Here is a 25,491-nt window from a genome sequence, read left to right on the forward strand (position 1 = left end):
TTGCATCAGACATTCTTGGCAAAAAAGTAGGGATGAAGCCAATTTGTTTTAATGAGTGATGAAAAGAGCTGTCAAGTGACAGCTGACTTAGGTGACCTTGTAGGCTTTTTAAGGCAAGAGATGTTCAGAGTTAGTTTGCCATTGCCTGCCTTTGTGTAGCAACCCTAGACTTCCATGGTTGTTTCCCCTTCCACATACTAACCTGGACCAACCCTTCTTAGCTTCTGAGATCGAGTACCTGTTTAATTCTGGAACTGCGTATTCCAAATGAAGGGAGTCAGCCAATTGCCCAGGTGAAGCGGACAGTCTTTGCCTGGCATTGAAACTCCAAGAGAGTAGGCACCTGTCAAACTTCTAGAGAGAAGGCATTCCACAGTGTAGGGACCACTGTAGAGAAGGCCCTGTGGGCTGGCCCCACCCCCCTCACCTCCAAAGGGAACGGGAAAGCCAGGCAGGTCTCCCCCTCCAATCTCAGCTCCTGAGCAGGAGTATATGGGCAGAGGTGCTCTCGCAGGTACCCAGGACCAAAGCTGTGTAGGGCTTTATGGGTTAGCATTAGCACTTTGAATTGAATCCAGTAGTGGATCAGAAGCCAGTACAGACTCCTCAGAATAGGAACGATGTGATCTAGTCTGAAGACGAGCTGCCATATTCTGTATCAGCTCCATCCTCAAAGGCATCCCCGCGTATAGCACATAGAAGCTTGTTGTATAACTGTGGGCCCAGTACATATTCTCCCCCTAACTTACCATAGGCTTATTGTGAGGATAAAATGGAAAGAAATGGGCAGAAAGAAGAAATAGTGTTGGGAGAAAAATATAGGGGAAAGCAAACTCCCTTCCCCACCCTACCCTGCGAACAAGTCTTTACAAGTTCATCCCAGTAAAACTGGGCCCCACCCAGCAGCAGGTATGACACAACTGAGCCATAGTTTCTCCAGGTAGGGGCTACTAGGGAGAAAGTGGGAAAGCTGAAGATGTGAACAGATAAAGGTAAGTTAGCTGGTGGTGAGAAGGAGAGTAGGAAGCAGGGAAGGGGGAGAGGCTGTGGTGATTGCCAAGAAAAGAAAAAGAAATAGAGTTGAAGGGGAAAATAATATGCCCCTGAATGTCCTTGTGGGTCCAGTGTTTGTAAAAGTATGATTTGAAACTAAGGTCTCTAATATGAATAGCACGTAAGAATATCCCAGTTTGAGGAGATTTATTTTAAATGAGAGAACTGAACGTGTGTTGGGCTGAGAAGTGCAGGCTGGAATGGAGCTGCCTGTGAGTAATTGCGGGTGAAGGAATCTGAGCTCTTCCTCTAGTTTGCTATTCATCACTGCCTTTGTTAAACTGAGGGTTTTTTAAAAAAAAAAGTATGAGGGCTTGAGGTAGAGTCTCCTAAAGATCTGCCAGCAGATGTCAGTCAAGATGTCCTAGTAATGCCTCTGAAGGCCCAATACTTTTGCTATGTTTTATTTTTGTGGTTTCAAACTAAGTAATTTGCAGGATTGTGTTCTGGGGCCACTTGCAGCTTCCGCTGTCTTTTGGGGGAACGGAGGACAAACAGCTGTTTTCCCAAATCAGAAGAGGACCCCTTTCTTTTTGTGCTGAGATTTGAGGAGAGTGATATAAACCTTTTGAGTACATGAAGGGGGAGTTTCTTGAGGTGTGTTGCTGGAATAGAGAGGGAGTCTCTCACCTGGTATAACAGAGAGACTTGTTTAACAAGACAATGTGCTTTTGTTAGGGTTTCGTGCTGATTAATTTGTTGGCAGTGTGCAAAAGCACTGTGTGCAGGGTGCATAAAAAAGAGCCCGAGAAATATCAGGGGAAGTCAATAAATGAAATCAATGAGCTTCTGCTGCAGGGCTTAAGTAGCCTTTGGGAGAGCAGCACAGCATGACTCTAATAGCTCTCTGCTTGTCTTGTGCAAGCTCAATCACCCTGGCCTTCAGGCCATAACGGGTAGCAAGCCTCCTCCTAGAAACAGATGGGTAAGCAAGTTACAGAGTTCCCTTCCAGTTGCCAGCCCTCAGGGCATGGATGTAGCCACCCAGGAAGCACTTGCCTCTCAGTTTTTCCAGAGACCCTTTGTGTATTGCAGCGTGAAAGACTCCCTAAGAAGAAGCCTGTTTAGTTTGCTGCTGAGCAGACTGGTCCTGGGTCTTTTGTGTTAGCAGAAGTTGGCCTGGGAGCAGTTTGACCCTCACACACCCAAGGAACCAATCCACTCACCTCCCAGCGGAAGGACACAGCAGCAAAAACAAGTGGCATAGCCTGAACTTCAACTAACTTGGGAGAACCTTTGTGAGGGGTCTCTGCTGTCTCTAGTCAAGCAGCAATAGGGCTTCCTGAGGTCTGATCCCTTGCAGGGTGTGGAGAGGGGGAACTATGTCTAGGCCTCACTGGAGGGAAGAAACCACCTCAAAATAAGGTTTTCTGTTGTGGATTACCAGGAGCCCCACAAGGCAGATGGTATCATGTTAAAAAAGAAAGGACCGGAGAAAACTCCCATGAAGAAAAACACATCACACGGCGACATGCCTCCGAAGATGCGGGCCATAGATGTAGGCGACACGTTAAGAGCTAAAACTACCAGACCGCTGCCACCCAGCCCAGAAAACCCACAACAACCTACTGCATATCACTCTGCCACCTGTGGTATCCATTTTGAAGTGGTACTCAACACCTCCTATCAAAATTGGAGTCCCCATGGTTAAAAAGACTGGGGATCCCTTGGTTAGTGTGTTGGATTAGGATCTGGGACTCCCAGGTTCAAACACCTACTCGGCCTTGAAAGTTTGCTGCGTGGTCATGGGGTTCTCAGACACTCTCAGCCTAATCAAGTTTACAGGGTAGTTGTGAGGATAAGATGTAGGGGAGGAGAATGATGGACATCACTCCCCTTTGGGAGAGAGTCAGGGTATAAATTAAAGAAATAAATATTTGGTTTACATGCCAGCTTTTGATGGACGTAACAGGTCCTCTCAACTGTCTCTTTCAGAGCCAGCCTCAGGTGGTGAACAAACCCTTAAGACTGTTGTCAGGATTTTTCCACAAATGATGGCCTTTCCTCTGGAATGGGAGCAGTCTGGTTGGGTTCTTTTCCTGTGTCGTACTTTGGTTGGCTTTTGGTTTTGCTAGATGAGCTCATCTGTGAATGCTGTGCCAGGGAGGCTTGTTCACACATGTAGCCTGCCCCTGAGCAAACACTCTTCTACGTGGGCTCAGTTGAAGTGTGAACACAGCTACTCAGTTGTAATGGATGGCAATCCCTATCTATTCACATCCACTAATGAGGTGTGAATTAACATCCCATATCTCCCCCCTGACACACACACACACACACACACACACACACACACACACTGAATTCCACAGAAAATGTCAGTGCCGAGAACGGGTTCTAGCTTTGTTAAAAGTGGGGGAAGCAATGATTGGCTGGCTGTAAGTTGCTTTCCACAGCATTCTTCCTTACCGTGCAGATAAACAGGAGGGATTTTTGTCTTCAGATTGCCTAGAAAAATGCATATGTCAGTTGGAATTCACTCTAGTGTTATTGGGGCGGGGGTTATGGGGAGGGAGTAAAGTGTGTGATGTCAGATAATGTCACCTGAACCTGACACTTACAAACTCACATTGATTTATATTAAACCATATCAAAATAGTGGGAAGCCGTCACCATCTCTTGGGGATCTGTCATCAAGATAACTTTCAGGAGATAAAAATAAGCTTTCCAGTTTCTGAAAATAGCTGCAAGCGATAGCTTTAGCAGTTCTAACAAGACAATCAATTTAAACACAGAGTGCCATTTGTACTTTTTAGACCAGCATGGTGGTCAGTTTCGGAGGAATATCTAGCCATTGCCCTATAATTGTTCTAATCTGGTTGTCAAAAGCAAACCCCAGATGAAGATGCTGTTCAGAAGAGCTCTTGAATGCTTTGAACCACAGGACCATGGCTATTCCCATCACACAGTAGCCTCCCACCCAGTGTCTTTTCTAAAGCAGACTGGGTATTAGCGGGCAGAAATGGGAAAGTATAGAAAACATGGAAGACCATACTAGAAATTACCATCCCCTGTTTAGGTTTATACTCACAGTTATGAACATCAGATATTGTGCTTCCAGGCTGACTGCTTTCTGCCTAACCTGTTTCTGAGGCTTTGATTTTCACAGTACACATCTATGACCAGGTCCTTCCCTTTGGCTCAGTGGCGGAGCACATATTTTACTTATTGGATATGCTAGGCTAGACCTGTAGCAAAGGGGTATCAAATAGCTGATTTGTGTGTGACTGAAATGCTGTAGAACCGGTCTGGCTGGAGGTAAATACGTTCAGTATGCAAAGTTCTGACAATGGTGGGTTGTTGTTTTGCAGTCTCACCTGGAGTAATGTATTTTTAAAAATGCAAGGTGATTGCTCAAATCACAGCGTTCTGTGAAAACAAGAAGAACTGATAAATTAGGGTTCTTATCAAGCTCTTTACCAGTGCATACTAATTGGCCATGCTGGACAGAGGCTGATGGGAATTGTAGCCTTTGCCGTGACATAACAGACGATAGAATCGCGCCTTCCAGGATGTTCGAATCGAATTCATCAAGTCACCAGCGATGCTTCAATTACCATGCTGACAGAGGCCGGTTTTCGATGAAATCGGTAGTTTCGAACATCTGGTTCGCGTCCCTACCCCTGATCTAGTATGTACTATTCACAAGTTGAAATAGAAGCCCTTTGCCTTGCTGCCAAATTATTTATCTGCACACAGATGTTAAGAAGTTGCTGCTAATATCTCTTAAAACCATAAAAACAGGTGAGAGCATTGCCTTATAGTGACTCTCCTTCTTGTTTAAATGCTGTTGGGGGCTTGCTGAGAGTCTGAAGAAAGGGAGTTTTCTTTAGGAAGGCTTTCCCCATGCATAATAATGAGCGAAAGACTAACAATTATCAAACTGATTAAAATAGCAGTGCAAAGCATTGGTTTCACTAATGCTAGTAAAAAAAAAAGCTCGCCGATCTGCCACAGCTTGCGGCAAAATGGTTTTAAAAGATCTTCTGACCAAAGTAGATAATATCAACCATTATCCAATAGCGCTTCATTAGGAGGAGGATTACTTCATTGTGGCGGGGCAGCTTGTGACAGAGAGAGTGACAGGAAGCCCTTGAATAGCATTATGGATTAATAAGCAGCTGGGGCTCCATGTGGGCTGCCTGCTGAGGGGACACGGCACTTGCTTGGGAGCCTCTGTGCCGCTTGCTTGCGGCATTCCCTTTGAAGACAAACCTTATTAGAGCTAGATGGAAATGGGAAGGGGGGAAGTTTTGTTGGCTTTTTTCCTGGGTAGAGGTGGTGGGGACTGGCTTTCTGCCTCTGCTTGGCCTGCTTCAGGGGGAAAGGGTCGAGTCAGTTCCCAGACCCCAGGCAGAAAAGGTATTTAAAATGGGCATTGGCTTGTGATGGCCTCTTCTGTACTAAATTTGGTAAATGGCCATCCGCTTCCTTTTAAAGATCAGTATGATTTCTGGAACCCTCAGTATGCTTGGCAGAGATGAAGAGGTGGGTGCTCCTCCCACACGGTAGCAGGTTTGGGCTTTTCTGACTATTTTGAAGTAGGCTGTCCATCACGGTACCTTGTTGCCTGTTCTGTTGATGTTTATATGGACAAAGTCAGCTACACTGATAGTTGCTGGGTTCATGAGCGAAAAAAAAGCCTAAACAGTTCTTTGAAAAGTCTGTGTGGGAGAATTGTCGTCATCTCCATGGGTCAGAAATGACTTGGTGGTTGCACAGAGGATTGCAAGCCTCTGCCTGTGCCTTTTACCCATCACCACCTGAGCTGTTGTCCAGAAAATGTCTGCAGTGCTTTGTCGAAGGCTTTCACAACCAGATTCAACTAATTGTAGTGGGTTTTGCGGGCTGTGTGGCCGTGGTCTGGTGGATCTTGTTCCTAACGTTTCGCCTGCATCTGTGGCTGGCATCTTCAGAGGCATCTTACAGAGATGCAGGCAAAACGTTAGGAACAAGATCCACCAGACCACGGCCACACAGCCCGCAAAACCCACTACTGTCTGCAATGCTGTTTGGCACTTCTGTAGAGCATACTTAAACTGATGTTCTGCCATTGCTCATCTTCCAGTGGGTTTTTTTTTTCATTCCAGATGGCAGCTCTTCAGAGTCCCTTCTACGGTGATAAAATGAACTTGTTTTCTCTCTGCCAAAAGATAGAGCAGTGCGATTACCCACCTCTTCCAGCTGAACATTATTCTGAAAAGGTGAGTCACTCCCAAAACAGCAACTTGCAGAGCAGCTGAACATACTCTATGGGAGTCTCAGGAAGGGACAGCTGATACCCAGATGGTTGACAGTGAGGCCTCCTACAGGCAGCTGCCCTAAAAAAAATCATGGCTGCTTGCTCAACACTGTTTTGAAAGTGGGGAATAAATGGATGTTTATAAGCAACACTTTCAAGACGTGCAGCGAGGAAATATGCCCCTTCTAAAGCAGTGGGCAGAGTGGGGTGTGGTAATAGATGAAGAGCAATACTGAGACAATGGAACAGGCTGGATGCTTTTAAGGCTTGGTTTACATGACAGCTTATATATGCAATCCAACATGGCTGCCCCTATTCAGCCTCTGCTGAAGTCCAGCCTTTGTCTTTCCTGCCAGCTGTTTATGGCTGAATTTTGCTTTCAAGACGGCTCCCTGTGTTGGCTGCATTTGGGTCAGAGAGTAACCTGGGCTCTGCATTCTCTCCTGCTACCTATCAAGAATAGAACTTTTTAGAATTAGAAGCAAGTCTGAGCAGGAAAACCCACTTGTCACGTGCCTACCAGCTCCTTTTATACTGTTTTAGCGATGTCCCTTTTGTGTACCATTCTGATTTCCACAGAAGTAGGATGAGATCTGATGGGAACTTGGAACAAGTGGGAACATTACAGCTTGTGTCTGAAAACTCAAATGAGGATAGATGTGTAAGAGCCCTGGAGAGAAACCCTGCATTTATACTCCACTCCCTATCCTCCACCCTCATCTCATAGCCAAACGAACAGCCTCTGAATTCACAACATATGCAGACTTCCTCTGCAGAATGAATAGTGCAGGCCCCTGAGATGCACTTAGACCCTTCACATGGGGTGAAGCCAATAGGCATTTGTCTCTTGGGAAATGTTTTGGGCCTGCTCAAGGGCAGCCTGGCTTGCGCAAAGCCTCCAGGCAGCCTCTCACCAAATCTGCTTGCTTTTTTCTGGCACCAAGCCACATGCCGCCCCCCGCCCCCCAATGCTGAAGTTCTGTTTCAAATAATCCTACCCTTACTGTTACATGTGAGCACAGCATTACCTTTTGGTCACTGGACCCCCATAAGAGTAGGTTCGGCACACATTTTTCTTCCCTGTGACTTCTTCAATGTTCTGAAATGGCCTCCCAGAGGAAGTGAAAAGATTGCATCCTTTTGCAGTTTTGAAGGTTTTGTAAAGCAGCTCTTTAGGGCATCTTCAGAGATGCTGGCCTCTTTTGGATTTCATTTTTTTAAGTTCTTCTGCTGGTTGTTTTCATTCTGTTTTTCTTAGAATTTTGTTATGTTGTGCTGAATTTGTGGTCATCACCATCATTGGATCCCAGTAATCGAAAGGCGTAGAACTGTTCTAAATGAATATGTATATAGAGGCAGACTTGGAACTGGTTCCTCCTATAAGCAGATCCCCAGCATAAATCCCTTTTTTTGTACTGGGATGCTTGTGCTGCAGTGCTGGTCACTTCTGCTGCGTCACACAGGCTCACAAGTACCCCTATCCTCCTCAGTAGGCTGCCATTTGATTTTTGATATACGGAAGGCCTGATACCTTAACCCACCCACACAACTTGGGTCTTTTTACGGTCACATGTAGGCTTACAAAGCGCAGTTAAATTGGTTTGGAAAGTGAATCTTTCTTCCCAGAAGCTTCTGTGGCCAAATGAATCTCGGTGAGAACATTCCGCTTTGCCAAGCTGCTGTTGCAGCTCTTCGGGATCTGCCTTCTGGCAGCAGGAATTAGTGTGAGTTGACAGATGTGTTTCCTGTCTCTCCAATTACTGTCGGTTTGCCTCCCTCTGGCAGTGCTAAAGATTGTGTGCAGTCTAGTGATGCAATTCAGGGTGAGAAGGATGGTGGAGAGCTCCGAAGTGGCAGGTCCCAGAGAACTCCCTTCCAGATGGTGTGTTTACGTGCAACAGGATGCAAAAGAGCAGGTCACTAGCTCAGGATCAGAGCACAGGACGAGCTGCTGCTGCTCTTGCATGAAACTACATGGAAAAAGCAATGACCCTGCATGCTTGAGGCTAGCATACCTCAGGCATCTAGTTGTCATTTCACAACCCTATATAGTATGACTCCTGGAGAAGCCATTTTGGGAGTGGACTTGACATCCTTTTGCAGGTTGTTTTGCCCTGCACAACTTGAATTAATTAGGTGAGAGGCAGGAATAATTAGGCCTTGGATTTTGGGGGGCAAGGGTACTCCTGCTATCACACAAGTGGTAACCCTGTGAGGGAGGGAGGTGAAGCATGCGAGGGAGCAACAGTGCAAGCAGCCCACCTCACAAGAAGCTGCTTTCTGTCGTGCAGTCTGACTAAAAGCGGAATGAGCCAGAAAGAGAGGTGTGCCTCAGACCTTCTAGGCCAGTGCTTTCTCTCTCCCTAGTGGAGTTACATCAAGGCAGCTGATCAGTGTCTCTATCCATACTTATGACTGGCTGCGGCAAAGCAAAGGTGGTGCCCTGCACCCATATAAAATCAACCCAGCTGCAGGCGGGGAACTGCCCTCCTTGCTTTTGATTGCAGGATGGTCATGCTTTTAATTACCATTAAATAATTGGTTCGGTTGCTACTGGGAGGATGGGAGAAGATCAGAGGCTCGTGGCTGTTTCTCTTGGTGCCTTAGGGTGTGTAAGCTGCTTCCAGGGGCTGTGTAATTAAAAGCTCCAGTCTTTCAAGTACAAAATGAAAAGGCTCGGGTGGTGGGAGTTGCAGCACTTCTGTACTTTATTATGCAAGCAAAAGTGGCATGAACAAGAAGGTCGCAGCTCTCTCAACTGGCTAATCGCCCCAAAGCAAGTTTGGTACAGGAAGCTCTTAAAAGGATTGTTCTAACCTCTGCTGCCATAGCCTGGCTCTGTAGACCTTGTGCCTTGCCACCTTGTACGAGCCAGATGTCTCTGGCTTATTTCTGTAGCCTCTATTGCAAGGTTCTGTGGGGTGGCAATGGGGTAGCACACTTATGTGCTGATCAACTACTTTGTATGTACATAAAGTTAGCTTCCAATGTATGCCTGGTGGGTAAAAACTGACTGGCATCTTCTACACAATTTATTCTGTAAACTGAAATTTTGCCTGCTTTACATGAAACTTTAGCAAATTAGGAATCTCTGTTGATGGAGGGGGGAGCGGTCGCCGCCCCTGCAGCTCTACAGCATTGTTTGGAGGCGGTCGCTGGTTGGTTGCAGCAGAGTTGGTTGCAGCAGACCAGCCGCTGAATGAGGTGCCCCCTCGCTCAATATTCCACCAAGGTCCCTTGTGTCAAGGGGACTGCCGTTCTCCCCCTTTCCGAGAAGGATTTTAAATCTGGGTTTCGCTGGACGTCTTTTTATTGTAAACTGTTGTTCTTCGTATTAATCTGCTGTTTTTAAAGGGATTTAGCAATATTTTAAATGGATGGAGCCTGTATATTTGTAATTGATTAATCATGCTCCCTGTTTGGTTGTAGTCGGTTTTATGTTGTACACCACCCTGAGTCCTCTGGGAAAAGGGCGGTATAGAAAACGAAACAATAAATAAATAAATAAATAAACAAGCAAGCAAGCAAGCAGTTGTTGCGGGGGTACAAATGCTGCGTAGATAAAACACTGGATACGCACCAGCAGAAATGTTTACATTAGGCCAGAGGATGCATTATTCACAGAATGGTAAGTTCTAACTTTGGGAGCTTTGGAGGCTGGAAATCTGTCATTTTCACCCTGGCAGTGTGTCTTACGTGCCTTTCTCCTTGCAGTTGCGGGAACTGGTCAGCATGTGCATATACCCAGATCCTGATCAAAGGCCTGACATTGGTTATGTGCATCAGCTAGCAAAACAGATGCACGTTTGGACCTCCAGCACTTGAAGAGTCAGCAGATGTGCTCCACAGAAAGCCAGCCCAGCTTAGTCTTACTTGAACCTTCTGTCTCAGAACGATACCAAGAGGTGCCTCACCAAAGTCAAGCAGGAGAGTCGAGCCTTCATTGAAAGACGCTTCATGATTTCTGCAGGCCACTTGCAGGGGTTCTCACAGAGTGGATACGTTCTCAGTGAAGACTGTGAGAGGCTGCTGCAAGTGTGTGTTCTTTTTAAAGCCAATAACATGTTACAGACGTAGATAACTTAAGATCCTTTCTTAAAACTGTTGTGTGTAATCTAGGCTAGACTAAGAGCAAGGGTTTCTCACTGTGCATTTGACACACCCCTTGTATTTCAACTAATGTGAAATATTGAAATAATTCCTTTGGTGAAAATCATTTTATACTAATGTAAGAATTTCAGTAGAATTTGCGTAATTTTGTATAACTGCTACTTTGCCTCTTTTTGCAAATGGTTAATAGCAAATTCAGTTTCTAGTTCATTTATTTTTTAAAAGTATCTGCCTGGAGTTTTCATACTTCCTTTTGCAAAAATAGAACATGGAGAAAAGGAAACACCTTTGAAGGTTTTTTTTAAACTGAAATGTTAAAATGGTTGTTATGCAATGCATTTTTATTTGTCAATGTGACTGCAGCCGAGGATGACTCCAGAGGCTGCCCCACACCAAAGCTTTTTTGAAACTTTCCTTGCCTGTACTGGCACAGAATTTGTGAGAATCTCAATAGCCATTCTTACATTAAGACCAGTGTTACTGTAAGCAAACGTTGAGGGTGGGATACCTTTTTCTAAAATCACTGTAACTTCAGCCACCAGCTACTTTAAAGCAGTGTTTTCAAACATAATGGAGGGGTATGACATTGAGCAAGAAATAATATCACACTTATTTACTGTGAAAACTCGTTTATAAATGTGAATATTTTAAACAACCTGATTTGAAGGAAATTTGTTAAGGAAATTTTTTCTCACACATTTTTAAATCAGCCAAATTACTATCCGTAAAAAGATTTCATTTTGTAGAAGTGCCTAGTAGGAATAGGGCTAAACTCTAGAATTTCTAGAATACAATATTTAGAAGTGTGACATCAGAGTTCAAGGACTGGAGTGTGGCCTCTATGCTAAATTCTCAAAGTAAATCCTACTTTGCATAGAGATAAATGGCTAAACGTACTTTTCAGTGAGTTTCTACAGCTGACTTTCCGCTTTTATAAGGAAAAGGGCAATGCCAACTGCTAAACAATTTTGAAGTAATCCTACAAGATGCTAATATCAATCTATTTAATTGCTGTGAAGTTGCATGCATTACAAGCCCACAGAGAAGTCCAGTCTATTGATCTCTTCGAAGAACCAAGAAATGTTCAGCTCTACCTGTAATTCTGTGCTGAGCTGCTTACAAACTGAGGAGAATATTTTTTTTCTTTAAAAGCAAGCAAAGAGGTTGATGGGTTTTTTGTTTTGTTTTTTGATGTGCAACACTGAATAAGTCTTTGGCTGTTGAGAGTTTCAAATTACATATTAGTCTGTTAACTCTGGTCTCTTTCTTGCTACTTAAGATCTTTTAGTGCTTAAGTAAATGTTATTTCCAAAGAAAATTTTGCAACTGTGCATTTTAAATAAGACTTAAATGACTTAATAAACAGTTTTCTTTGTTAAAAAGAAAAGCAGCACCCAGTGTTGAGGCATGCAGTTGATGAACTGCATGTCTTTGGGTTTAAAGGTTTTAACTAGTCAGTGGTTTCCTACAAATAGGACTAACTTAAAGCCAGCATTCAGCCTGAATATTCCTGGGTTTTTTTTGGGGTGGGGGGGTTGGGGGGGCAGCACTGGATGCTAAACACGGGAACAGTTGTAATAGAACAAAAATCAAACACTTTTGGAACAAGCAAGCTACAAGACTTCAGCCTCAAGTCTCCTCTAAGCCCAAGGTAAGCTGAGGGGATGATACCAGCATCCCCTCATCACTGTTTTCTAACATGCCCCTCTTGATTAGAAATGTGCTCCAGGCACCAGCTTCCCCCTTCCAAAAAAGCCTTTTTGGAAAGGCCTTCCAGAAGGAAAGCTCTGTGCCTGATTGTTGGAGGCCCTCCACATACTGGAGTGTTGTGAACAAGTGTACCAGTTGTGCCCCTGACATTTTGTAGCATTTTCCTGCAGTGCTCACTCTCATTGGGTGTGTGGAACATTGAGGCCACTTTTCAGTGCCAGCTGAATACTTTCAAGTATCTTATGCAGACATGTCTGAACAACAATGAAAGGGGGCACTTGAAATGTGTGGCGTGAATAAATATTTCCCAACTAGTTCCCCATTGACGTTTATTAATTCTGAAAAGACCAGCATACAGAAAGGTGTTTCAATATAAAAGCAATACACCTAGCCCACTCCAAGGCCCTGAAAGTTGTCAGTAAATCAGGATGTGTCCATTGTTTGTACTGTTTCATCCACCACTTCAAGGTCCAGCAGAGTAACTTTTTCAGTGAGAATACCTGTGGTTCCTCTGTCACACTTGTATCTCCCTTGCCTGTTGGAAGAAGAAACCATCATTGGGTAAAGCTACCTAGAAAACCTTCATCACCATTGTGTAAAGAGAAACAGGAGATGCTTGATTCACACTTCATACGGGAACTGAAATACATGTGTATGAAATACAGTTAAATCCCCAGCTTGTCTAGTTCAGACAACTGTTCATGTCTTGCATCATCTTAATGAAAACAGTGGGAGAATTCCCTCCCTGCCCTAACACAACTGTGGTTGAGGACCTGCTAGCTCCAGCAACCTCCCCCCCCCTTTCTTGGCAGCTAGGAGGAGGAAGTGGTGAAGCAAGGTCAGAAGAAAGGGAGAACAGTAGTGGCAACCAATAGTTCAGCCACCCTTTCCCTGCTAGGTGACAGGGCAGTGTCCATCTTCCCTCAGTCCCGATTTCCTTTTGTATTTCTGCAAAAGAAACCCAATCCTTTTCACAGCTTCTTTTTGTCTTGCATAGGAATGGGAGTATGGGGAAAGGGAAAAGCAGTAGCAACACCTCTACAGTTGCACCTGGTTAATGTCAACTAGTCATCTGCCTAGTTTCTTTGCCACCAGAATTCATACTAGATGTGGTCTATACTGCCCCTTTTTTAGTGTTTGTGATTTTCCTGCAAACTTGGGGATTCCTATGCCTGTAGAAAAGTTATCCTTGCCTGACCCCTATTCCCTAGGTCTACTGATCTGGAATTGCATCAGATATGGTGGCTCCTGAAGTCACATGTAGTTTGACAAGGGTGCATCGCAACAATGTTACAAAGAACATCAGAGTGGTTCAAGCATGAGACCAAGATCTCGGGGCCTCAGGTTTGAATCCCCACTGCCACAGAGGCTTGCTAAATGACATTGGGCCTTTCATTCAAGCCTAATCTACCTCAAAGGATTGTTGTGATGATACACAATGGAGGAGAAGGAAATGAAAGGTGCTTTGGGTCCCTGCTTAGGCAGAAGAGTGTAGTATAAAAATAAACCCTTCTTCTATTTAAAAGGGTACCTGGTAAGAGTTCTAAATCCACAGTTGTATTAGTCAGATGCAGCAAAAAAATTAAAAATAGCCCCTTAAAGACCAAACAATATAAAAACCATAACAAATTTATTCCATTGTATTCCTTAAAATTTTATGCTGAAATAAATCGTGTCAAATTTGCCAGGCGTCGATCGGCTGCTGTACATCCGACTGAGGTTTCATTTTAAACACAGCATCGCTCCAGCCTGTTACATACCTCAAATAACACCTCCCACAGCCCAGTGACGGCTTATCAACCCCCACCCCCACCCCACCCATTGATGCCATGGCAGAGTGAATTGCTTGTGGGAGGCTCTGAAAGCAAACCTCAGCTGACCTTACCCAGAAGAGTTAAGCACTACCTAAGAATAAGGAACAGAATACTATTTACAGAAGACCTTTCTTATCTTGCTTTTAATAGCAAGTTCCATGGTTACTCAACTGCATCTTGCACATGGGGTGAAAGTACAGACTGCAAAACCTATCGGTTATACATGTCAATGGATTTCCAGCCAGCCAGAGGATCTGACATGATCAAGAAACAGGACTATTTATGAAAATAACAACTGGAGTTTACTAGTAGATCTTACACTTCACCACCACAGAAGCCACTATTTTCATGTGCCCTGTTTAATAACAGAATGAGAACTGTTGCGATTTTAGTGGTTAAGAGTGGAGGAGAACTGGGGTTGATTCCCCAGTTCTCCTCGGGAAGCCTGCTGGGTGCCTTGGGCTAGTCTCAGTTCTCTCAAGAACTCTCTCAGTCCCACCAACATCACAAGGTGTCTGTTGTGGAGACATAAAGGTGAGGAGTTTGTAGGAAAAGGCCAGGTATAAATCCAAATGCTTCTGCTTCTCTCATCAGAGACCTGGGGTTTATCAGTGTAACATCAATAGCAAACAATACCCCTGTCTGGCTCTAATACAGGATTAAAAACTCCTTTTAATGAAAATATTTAAAACATTAAACATGCGAACCATACATGTGGACAACAACTATGAATCGAACACAAACACGCATATACACAAGAAGGGTAATGTTCATCAATGTAAACCCCAGTTGTTATTACACAACACTATGATATTGTACACTCTTCCCTAACACCAAACAAATGTGCAACAACTTCCTGAACGAAGGAAAGGTACAATTCCAAAATTTCCAGCCAACAGAGAGAAAGCATTTGCTTCAAGCACATGAAGAGCCACCTCTTCAATCCAGACTATTTTAACTGACGCAGCCATCCAGCTGTTCTCCTTCAGGAAACGCTGGCTCTGTTGCCCCCTTGTGAATGCCTCTCTCAATGCCCTCTGTTCCTATCACAATGAACTCATCCAGCTTTTGAAACTAGCAGACCTCTCAGATTGACAAGTGCTGCAGGAGCAATTCTTTTGTTAATTTGTTTTTCAAAAAAGAGCCTATTAATGGTCTACGCTGGGACAGTTTGTACCATCAACTCCAATCAGGATAACATTTTCTGAAGTACTTCCAGTTACAAACGTTTGCAGTCTATAGATGCAATCCCCACACACCTCATCTGCATTAAGCTTCTGAAAACCAAGTGGAGTCTTAAGGCACTCAAGGAGTCTATCATCAATGGCTGTGCAAGAAACTCACCTTTCTCCCTTTTTGTTGGGCATGTCAAAAGGACGGAGGAAATCCAGCTTGTTCTTGCTTATGACACAGAGATCGATATTGCTGCCTGATCCCAGATCGTTGTATATCCCAGCTGCAATGGCACTCCTCACAAGCTGCTTGGCTGCCTCTTCCTGGGAGAAAAATTCCAAGAAAATATCAGTGGCTCAGTTCTCCCACATTTCCAAGCAGTTATGCTGGGTGGTTCATCACACACAAGCTCTCGTGTATTTCACACCTTCAGCAAAACATAAAAGCCAAATGGGGGAAAGGCTGAGGGAATCTTCTATTGAAACTGTCTGAGCTGTTGCTCCATTCAAACAGGTGGGAATTATTATGGCTGTAACTCTTTGGAGGGAGTGAGACAGAACTGCGATTCCTGTTAGTATACCAGTGCAAACATGCACACATACATGTGTATGCACACCACCATTACCATTCTGAATTACATGTGTGCCTGAACAGCTCAGCAGGACTAACCCACAACAGGAATGGTTCAGATCTGAACCCAGCCATGTATTTTTCTGCTGTGCCTTGTACTTGAGTAAAGATTCACACTTTCAAGTTACCCTCCCCCCCTTCTCCAGATAAAACCATTACTGGTTGGTATTCAACACAGCCACTATCACCAATAAGCCTGAACATCAAATGTACCCTGTCTTCTCCATAAGGCAACAATTCTGCAGATAAGCAACTTCAGCACAAAGCTGTGAACAGCTCTGTGTCACTCTGTTGCCCAGTGAAAGGCACGCAGGCCATGTTGCTGCACATTTTTTTTATTTTTTTTTATTTATTAAACTTTTATACCGCCCCATCCTCTAGGAGGATGCAACTGTGTCCAGCTCTATTTTTAACACAAGGTATTCACAAAGCAGTAAGTTACCAAAAAGTAGGAAAAACACAAAAATCTTAAAAATTGCTGAGAGTTTCATAGGATCACAAAGAGGGGCTAAATATTTTTTTAAAAATTAAAAAAACATGAAAATTGGTCAGAGGTACAAAGGACCACAGTCAGGACTTCAAAAGTCATAAACTTGCACACATCAGTCAAAGTTTAACAAGACTGCAGTAAGGACCTAAAAAGTCAAAGAATTAAAAAAAAAATCTTCAAAGTTTTGCAGGATTGAGGTTACTCGGAGGTCAAACAAATCAAAATCCACTGAAAGTGGTAAAATTTTTTACAGGATTCCACTTCCTCCTGTAAGAATCCATCACCACCACCCGCTTTTTGTCCAGATACAGATTTCAGTAAAGATCCCTGCTAAGTATGAAGTCCTATCATAGATATCTACTGATATATTGAAGGAGGGGGGGATATTTTACTCAGAAAAATAAGTTTATGAAAGCTAACAAAATATGGACCAAGCACAAATTGGAACAGGTACCTGGCTTCTAAAAAATCCCATCAGAACAGTGTTCAAATTGCTTCATCCTGTGCAGGTAGCCCACAGCTCGCTCTGTAAATGTTATACAAGAACCTCTCCTCTGAACAGCCTGCACAGTCATCCTTTTAATAGATGATTTTCCAGTACAGAACAGGTGCATTTGGTGCCCAATTCTGTGAATCAAGAAATACCCTTAATAAAGTGCTACCCTCTACTGTAAACAACAGGAAACAGAAGAGATTCCCATTACATTAGCACCCTCTACAGACCCACAGAAGAAAGGAAATTTGTATTTGAGTAACTTTTTGGGGGACAAGTATTTCCTTGTCCTACATTGGGGAATGCTTTCAAATTATGATTTCAGTGTTTTCAGAAGAATCTGTGAAACATGGTGGCTGATAAAAGAACACCACCATGGAAATGCAGAAACACACAGTTCATGTGACTTCCTAGGCACAACTATACCACAATTGGGTTCCATTATACCGCTCAACTGTGCCAGGAAAAGGCTAAATTGCAGAAGATGTTTTGCCAGTGGCAAAAGGGCTTGTCTTTACAGCTTGTCCAATTAAAAGATGCTTAAAATTGCAACTGCCCTTCAATAATGAACTACTTACAAGTTTCTTACTAAATCTAAATTTGCAGTTTCCTTCCCACCCCCCAAAGCCTCCTTAGAATAATTTTGTATTAATAATTAAAGTATCTCACTGGAAGAATCTGATTGATGGCGCCATCTTGCTTGCTTCCCCTGTGTGGAAAACTGTCCATTCTTGTTCTTCAAAGACCACTTCTGCCTCTCCAGAACAACAATCCACCTTTAGACTACCTAACCCTACAGAGCTGCCCATGCCAAGGCTCCTTCCAGCACAGTGTTCTGCTAATAGCCAGAGGCAAAAAGCAACTCCGCCCATCGTCTATAAATCTTCCAGACGCAGCCTCAGGCTTTGCCACAGGAGAATAAGGACTGCAGGGCGTGTTTTCATTCTGATCCCAAGGGGTTCTCAGATTTAAGCAGCAGCTGCATGAGTATTGCTGAAGAGGCCCCTGAAGTGCAACTGCGCCTCTTCCTAACACATGTTCAGCATTCTCTAGTGATCCTCCATACAACGTTTGCACTCAGCCACAAGTTTTTTTCAAAAAACACACTCAGATTAAGCTTTGGCCTGGGGTCACCCTGTGAATGACTGCAGTGCCAGTGCTACACAACTCTTCCATGCTTTATTCTAGAACAATTTTCACTGAATACAGCAACGTCAAGGAATATTCTAAGGGAAAGTCTGCTAAATCTAGATTTTAAAAGCAACGCAGCAAGTAGAAATTCAGTGGAAAAGCAAGCAAAACAGATACACAATCTGAAACGAGGGGGGGGGGGGAGAAACATGACCATTTGGACTACCAGCACAGGGTGTTTTCTTTCTTTGAAAGTTGCTCAATTTCAAAGAATTCTCCACAGTATTTGGGCAGTTTTTTAAACTGTTTAAGGTACTGATAAACTGTCACGTTTACCAAGGTCCCATATAATTAAAATATAGGAAGATTTCCCACATCAAGCCCAGGCAACGTTTTTTAAGAACTTTATTTAAAACCACATTCCTATCAAAGAAGCAGTCACGTGGAACTACAATATCACTATTGCTCAAAACGATGGTCGTAATGACACTGAGAAACCAGGTTCGGTAAAAATTGGTCCTGCATACAAGCCCCAAATGCCAGCTCCAACCAAGTGAGTTTTTTAGAGTCAGAAAAGAGAGGCTTATAATGAAAGTGCTGACAGTCACAGTTTTAACGATGGTGGCACAAATGACGCAGTGTAATAATTAATCTTAAAAAAAAACCCTCTAAAAGTTCTGAGTATCTAAAAGGAGCGCTTCTTCCTTTATGGTTGCAAAGACCAAGCTAACTGGGAATATCATTCTCTGGGGCCCACGGTTGCTTCTTAAATGAGATTACTGTAAGAGTGATGTACTGTAATACAAGTCAGCTGTGACAAGCAGCCCTTTATAGACCACTCAGCTTCCTCCATTGCTACATCACACAATGTGTCCCAGGACTCCAATGTGCTCCTCCATTTATCGCCACATGACAAATGGGCAGCACTTGTAAAAGGCACAAAGAGGTTCAGGCCAGCCACGTAATGGTCACCACAGCTGTGCCAAACTGCTGGAGGGGGGCACGGCAGACCCCCAAGTTCATTAAACTGACCAGTAATGGATCTTTCAAAACGCGTCTGAGGAATTGAACAGTAAAGGCTAAAATAAATAACTCGGCATGGAGGCTCATCCGAAATGGTGTTTGATAAATTATTTATAACGGAGGAGATTGTCTGCATTTAATTTTGGAGCTACTGGTAGCATCTTTAAAAGATGATTTATGTGTTGTAATGCCATTAAACTCTATATTGGCCCACTGCTGGCTATAAAGTCTACTGAGATTTAGAGAACGAGTTTTAAACTGTCACAGCAACATCACAGTAGATAGAGACGGTATTAAATCTTTACTTTAAACCCGTTATCTGGAGAATTGCATTTTGTAGACACTCCAAAACTGATAGATTACCTCTCTCCAACTGCACTGGCAAGAGTCCCAAATAGCCCTCCCCTGGTACAGAACTTTTCTACATTAGTCTTCCGGAGAGCTCCAGTCACTTAACAGATTTGCAGACCAGGGAGAACAGAGCACCCAAATGTAATTTCTAGCATTCTGCAAGGGAAGAGGTCGGTCAAGGATGTATCAAATGTTCAACAACTTCTTATAAAAAAGTTTTCAAGGTAGAACCACTTCCCCAATGTCTCTGGATGTCTCAGGCAATAGTATGAGTGTTTGGGGTATGCTATCCTATTAAAAACTGGGTGGGAACCTAAACATTAATTTCCATGTATTTTTATTTATTAACTTCATTTATATCTAGCCTCTCTCACCAATGGAAACCCTATGCAGCTTACATTATTCTCTTCCATTTTATCCTGGGCAGCGCTGGTTTAGCTGCAAGTATATCATTGATCCAAAATCACCCGGCAAACTTCCATGGCAGAGTAGGGATTCAAACCTGGATGTCCCTAATCCTAGTTCAACCATGACACCATAGTGGGTTAAGTCTATGAACAGTTATTATGAGCCATTGGAAGCAAAGCTAAGTACCTCAAAGTAGCCCCTATGCGATTGAAAGCAGTTATCTGACTTGCTTGTAAATAGCCACATCTTGTTAAAAAAATCCAGCTCTTCTTTGCAGTTCCAATGTGTACCAATGTGTACAACACCGTTTTTGTACCCAAAAAGCAAAATGTATACATTACTTTGAGTATCTCAGACACTGCAGGGAGGAGAGACACTAGTACCATAGTAAAAATCTATACAGAAGTATTGGGAGTTTGGGACCAGGCATGAAGGATACCAGGGCTTACAAAAGGCTAATTAGACCTTGGAAGAGTAATCGGCAGACTTGATTGTGTAGAAATGTGGATACACCTGTCTTCTGGGATAAATTTCATCAAAATCAATACATAACAGGAAACAAAACTAAATCTACTGGGAAGCTCTGGAAGGGAGCTGACCCTTGGCAGTCCCTCCAAATCAAAGAGTTTGACTGTTTCATGGTCCATCTTTTTGGTCTGCCCCCTCCAATTTGTGCGGGGTGGGGGGGAAGGGGGGGATTCCCGGAGAAGAAAGGCTGGAAATCAGCCACAGCATCTAGCATGTGCCTGGGAAACAAACACCATTTTTGGAATCGATAGGGAATACAAACAAAGGCACCTTTCATTCCACTGCTTCACACTTCATACAGTTGGGATGGGAATGAATGTACATCAGAAACTATTTTGAAGCCCGAAGTTCAAACAGATTAAAGGTGGCTAGATTTTTGCTTTGCCGCTACTTCATTTTGAATGATCGCTCAGGAAATGTTAAGAATGTCTGAAAGAGTTATCAGCACTGTCCCTATTTGGGACAAGATCAGTCTGTGTAAGCGTACTATTCTTCTCATTCACTCATTATTCATGAACAATAGTGATCAAGCAACACATTTCTGAGACTGTGAGGGCTGTCTTCAGAGACTGAATGAGAAGAATAGTACGCTTACACAGACTGATCTTGTCCCAAATAGGGACGGTGCTAAGGTCAGTGTGAGAATAATGCAAATATGCCACACCTTCTTTCACTAAACAGGCTATTCAGTACTCAGAGTATTCTAAATTCAACAGAGTTTTTTTTGTTTCTGAGCCAGGTAGAGCTGCTAACTCTAGGTCAGGAAATTCCTGGACAACTGGAGATGGTATCTACCCTCTGGAATTGCCATTTTCTCTAGGGGAGCTGATATCTATAGACTTGAGATAAGCTGTCATTCCAGAAGCACCCCTAGCCCCACTTGGACACAGGCAACTCTGGAGCCAGGGAAGAGAATATGTATCTCTGAAAGATGGCCTTGACGTACTTGCATTGACTCCTCTCTGTTCACTCCAAAACTAATAATAAGTCTTACCACGTAAGATTTCACAACAGCAAAATCAGGCTGTCCCCGTCACCAAATTGTATCTCTTGCAACTCCATAAAACAGCCAAAATTCCTAACCATGGCTACACAAAAAATGAAGATGGAACATCCCTACTTATGGACCAGATACCATATGCATTTTTGCTTCACACCTGCAGTTGGTAAGAGGTAAGAAAAGCAGGTGTCCTATCCACTCAGGATTAATCTGTTAAAGTTCATGGCAGGGGAGAGACTGTCATGAGAAAGAAGCGTAAGCTTATGTGGACAGAAGAGTAAGTTGCTACACAAATCTTCCTATTATTTCCAGAATGAAAGGTAAAAGCGTTAGCAGCTTCTACTGAAAGCTCCCTTTCTGGAAAATGGGTTAGCACAACTGGCTGGTATTTAAGTCCAGCATTAAACTCTACCATCTTAAAGGATCCAGTAATGAAATGTGGCACCATGACAATAAACATCTGTACTGGAACTTCTATAGATGCTTCTCATCATCAAAGCCCAGGGACCTCAGTGACAGGCAGGAAATAAGTACAAGCAAACAAATAAAATGTGGCCTAGCAAACCTTCAAACTTGTCTGTTATCTAATCTTATTACCTGCATATGGAATCTAGCTGAGGATGTTACAACAAGCTCCAGGCCTGTTTATTGTATCTCCCAAGAAACTACTAGTTTATTGGAATTTGTATCCCTTCTCCTTCTAGTTTATTGGAATTTGTATCCCTTCCAGGCAGTATACATATGATGCATTTCCCTTCCTAGATTTTGGCCTCACAACCCTAAAAGAAACCAACTGAAGCCAATTTCTCTACATGCTAAAGACAGAGAACATAAGCAAGCCTGATATAGCCATGTACTCCAACTCTTTCCAACTCATTCCTCAAACCCATCCAGCATATTTCCTCTTTCTCAAGGAAGGTTTGGAGGCACTGCTGCCTCAAGCAATGCTATTCCCAAGGAAGAAGCAAACTATGACTGGAACTGCAAGGTACACAGAGACATTTTCATTGCGCCTGAAATTTGCCAGGATATGAAGCAAGCCAAGACTCAGTTTGTGTCTTCCTTGCCTTCAAGCATTTCAAAGGATTCAGCATTGCATGATTTGTGTTGTTAACAAAAGAGAAGAAATGTAAGCTTACTGGAGCTTTGTTGTTTCCGTTATCAGTGAAATATCCATATCTTAAAGCCTTCCACTGCAGCTGGCTGAACCTGTGCTATTTTCACGATCTAGCAGTACATATGCCTGTACGCCTGGCCTCCCCCTTCTCACTTTCTGCACCACAAGTACAATAAACCATGTTAATATTTCATACCAGTGTGAAATATGCCAGAGTATCAATTCAACATCTGTTGTCTTTAGGGTTTGGGAGTCCCGCAGTGGCCCTTTCAATTTGTAATTGAGTTCTATACTGAATTAATCAGCAGTTTATCTTTTTCAGTTAAAAAAAAATCTCTCCTACTAACCTGAATTTACATTAACAATTTATGCTGAGTTACCTGCCAAGATACAAAACATATGATTCTAGAACCACAATTCTGTAATGTCACCTTCTCCTATATCATCCTTCCCAGGAGCAGCAGAAACCGTTCCACTGGCTAAAACCTCACATCACAAAGGGGATGTGTGAAGGCTGCTTCGAGGCTTTCAAATCACTACAAGACACACTCCAGTTCCCAGAGACAATTTATGACTGGTGTTTTTGTGATGTTGCCTGGATTTTCAGAGCAAAATACCCCAGATTTGTTTGACAGGGAAGAACAGACCAGTTGAATGCATCGGCATTAAGGGCCCCAATTTCTTAATTCCGGTCTTCATTGTCTGTTCTCATTTCAGCTACGCTGAGGTGGACAGGAACAGCCAAGCCAAGAGAAACAGGCAGTCTGTACACGTATGCACCATATTGCAACAAGGGACCTGCTGCTAACATTGACCTTTCCATTGGGTATTAAGGTGTGGATATTCATATTTTCCTTACAGAAAACAAAATCAGTCTTGGGTGAAGGGAGAACCAGGGGTCCCCAACATGGCACCTGCAGGTACTGTGGGACCATTTGGGGCTCTTGACTGACCAGGCTTCTGACTGGCCACTGGAGATCCAATATGCTGTGCAGAGTAAAGAACTGTTGGTTCAGTGATTGCCACCAAAGTGTTTGTTCTATCCTCTCATTCCGGTTTCCTAAAGTAATTTTTTTAACTACCCCTCTTCTCCCCTGTGCTTCCTCTGCATGTTCAGCTCTATCTCCTGCAACAGCCATTTCATATTTGTTCCAGCCATCCTGTGTCAGAATTGCAAAGGTGTCCAGAGGTTCATAAGAACTTGTGTCCCCCACTACACACTATGTCGTTAAAGAATTCTTAGGAGGAGTTTTAGTAAAATATCTCCTCAAAGTCCATGCAAAACATTCCTCAAACCCATCCAGCATATTTCCTTGTTCTAACTCTCAGATGTATGAGCCAGTCTGCACTATTCACAACCAAAAAAACATACAGGATCCAGAAAGAGCTCTACCTTGTTACAGAACGACCACACAGATCAGAATGAAGGGGGGAGGGGGGATTCCCTGCAATTCTACCACATCAACCCATTATGGTGAAAACTGAAACAATTTGCATTTGAACACAGGCTCCTAAGAAATGCATCAGAAGCAATTATCTATTCTCCATATCTCATCTAAGATTGAAAAGTGATCTCTGAACATCAGTTGCTTGTGGATATGCTTTGCCCTGGATACCAGACACAAGCTTTAAGTACTACTTTCTTCTGGAACATGCTCAAAAGATTCATATTCAGCCATACAATGGATGAACCAAAATGTGTAATCAAAATATATTGGCAGGTTCTGTGATCTTTTAGATTATACAAAGTAACAGATTATACAAGCTCGCCAAAAACAGACCAGAAATCACATCCTTAAAATAACCCCATAAGCAACCAGCTTGCGGAGGACATAGCTGGGGAAAAAAAATTACCAATCACTGAAAGATCTAAGTTATTAAAAGCATTTTATCATTAATTTCTGCAGTATACAGTAATTCTAAGCAGCATTTTTGCACGGAAGTAGAAAGATTTCGATCAGTTCCCACTAATGGAGGGAAGCCAAATTAATACTCCAAACCATGTCAAGCATGTGAAAGGATCCAACAAAGGGGAAAACACCTCTACCTGGAAAAATAAGAGCAGATGTGCCCTAGTAAGAATATATTTAGAAAGATGACCATGGTGCAGGCCATGCAATGGAAACAAGAGCATCAATATTAAAGGGCAGACCGGCAATGCTCATTCACAGCCATTAACTGTCAGATATACAAACACCGGGCACTCATTTTTGCAAAGGAGCCTAATTTTTAAGGCATTTGCTTAAGCTCTGCGTTCTGCCAAAGGGGATGCAAGTTACTCAGGCAGCTCTCCAACTTAATGCTGATGATCTCCCTTGATCTCCATTGTCTGCTGGCAAACCTCCCAGCAAGCGGCCACCTTGCTACAGAGTCATTAAAACTCCAGAGTGTCAGCTGGGGGGATTAGCCAGAAGACACCCACACCTGAGCCCCTGTGGCAGAGACATGGGCATTTTGATCAGCCCCACTAATGAAGCAGGCATTCATATGCAGCTTGTCACTGCTCCTGAGTGTCAGTCAGTCACACAAGCAGCCTAAATGAGACTGATGAGACTGTTGTGCCTGATCGAGATTAAAGTTTGGGCAGTTGTAAAAAATTTTTTTACAAAATAGCACACCACACTGACTCTCCTTTTGTCAACTGCTAAGCAGATACTTGACCACATACAATGACGTTTGCCTTCGTCTCCTGAACCAAATCCAACCAAGCCCCAGTTTCACACCCACAATGAATACCATCAACTAGCTATTCCACATGTTCAAAACATCACCATAAACGTCTAAAGAGCACTTGACCTGTTCCATCCTGCTGAGGGCTGGATCCTATTGTAACATCTACCTAAGAAGGGGATTGTCCCTTTCAGCCCATGGGCCCTATCCCATAAAACTTGTGTTTAGGAGGCCTGATCGCAAAACCCACAGACAACAGAAGTGAGGTAGAAAATTATCTAGTGCTTTTTTCCCCCTTCACAGAACATGTTTCATTTCTAAAGAATGGGTGTTTCATAAAACTAACAGCAATTAATTGTCAATATAATATTAGGTAAGCTTGGCAATTTCAATTAAAGTATTCATGCATTTAAAGAACAAAGAATATGTCTTATTGATGTGTAAATTGGGCAAAGGGGGAAGACAAATAAGTATAACACAAATAAGTATAACAATGCAAATTTTAAAAATCAAGTTGTGAATTCACCTGACTGACTACATAGGTCAAA

General features: G+C 43.1%; 2 protein-coding genes across 4 annotated transcripts in view; one reads left to right on the forward strand and one right to left on the reverse strand.

Annotated features, from left to right (window-relative positions):
* NEK6 (NIMA related kinase 6) overlaps nucleotides 1-11,787 on the forward strand; it is an 80,199-nt gene extending 68,412 nt beyond the window's left edge. For all 3 annotated transcript variants that reach the window (XM_048513368.1, XM_048513365.1, XM_048513366.1), the window contains exons 9-10: nucleotides 6,144-6,257; nucleotides 10,010-11,787. In XM_048513368.1, coding sequence (XP_048369325.1) covers nucleotides 6,144-6,257; nucleotides 10,010-10,120 — 225 coding nt within the window. In that variant the 3' untranslated portion in view covers nucleotides 10,121-11,787. The remainder of the gene's footprint in view (nucleotides 1-6,143; nucleotides 6,258-10,009) is intronic.
* A 640-nt stretch (nucleotides 11,788-12,427) lies between these two features.
* Nucleotides 12,428-25,491, reverse strand: part of PSMB7 (proteasome 20S subunit beta 7) — a 30,285-nt gene continuing 17,221 nt past the window's right edge. The window contains exons 7-8 of the mRNA XM_048513369.1: nucleotides 15,274-15,425; nucleotides 12,428-12,650 (exon numbers count right to left, since the gene is read on the reverse strand). Of these exons, the coding sequence (XP_048369326.1) occupies nucleotides 12,539-12,650; nucleotides 15,274-15,425 (264 nt within the window). The 3' untranslated portion in view covers nucleotides 12,428-12,538. The remainder of the gene's footprint in view (nucleotides 12,651-15,273; nucleotides 15,426-25,491) is intronic.

Source organism: Sphaerodactylus townsendi, linkage group LG12 (genome assembly GCF_021028975.2).
Source record: "Sphaerodactylus townsendi isolate TG3544 linkage group LG12, MPM_Stown_v2.3, whole genome shotgun sequence".
Taxonomy (NCBI): domain Eukaryota; kingdom Metazoa; phylum Chordata; class Lepidosauria; order Squamata; family Sphaerodactylidae; genus Sphaerodactylus; species Sphaerodactylus townsendi.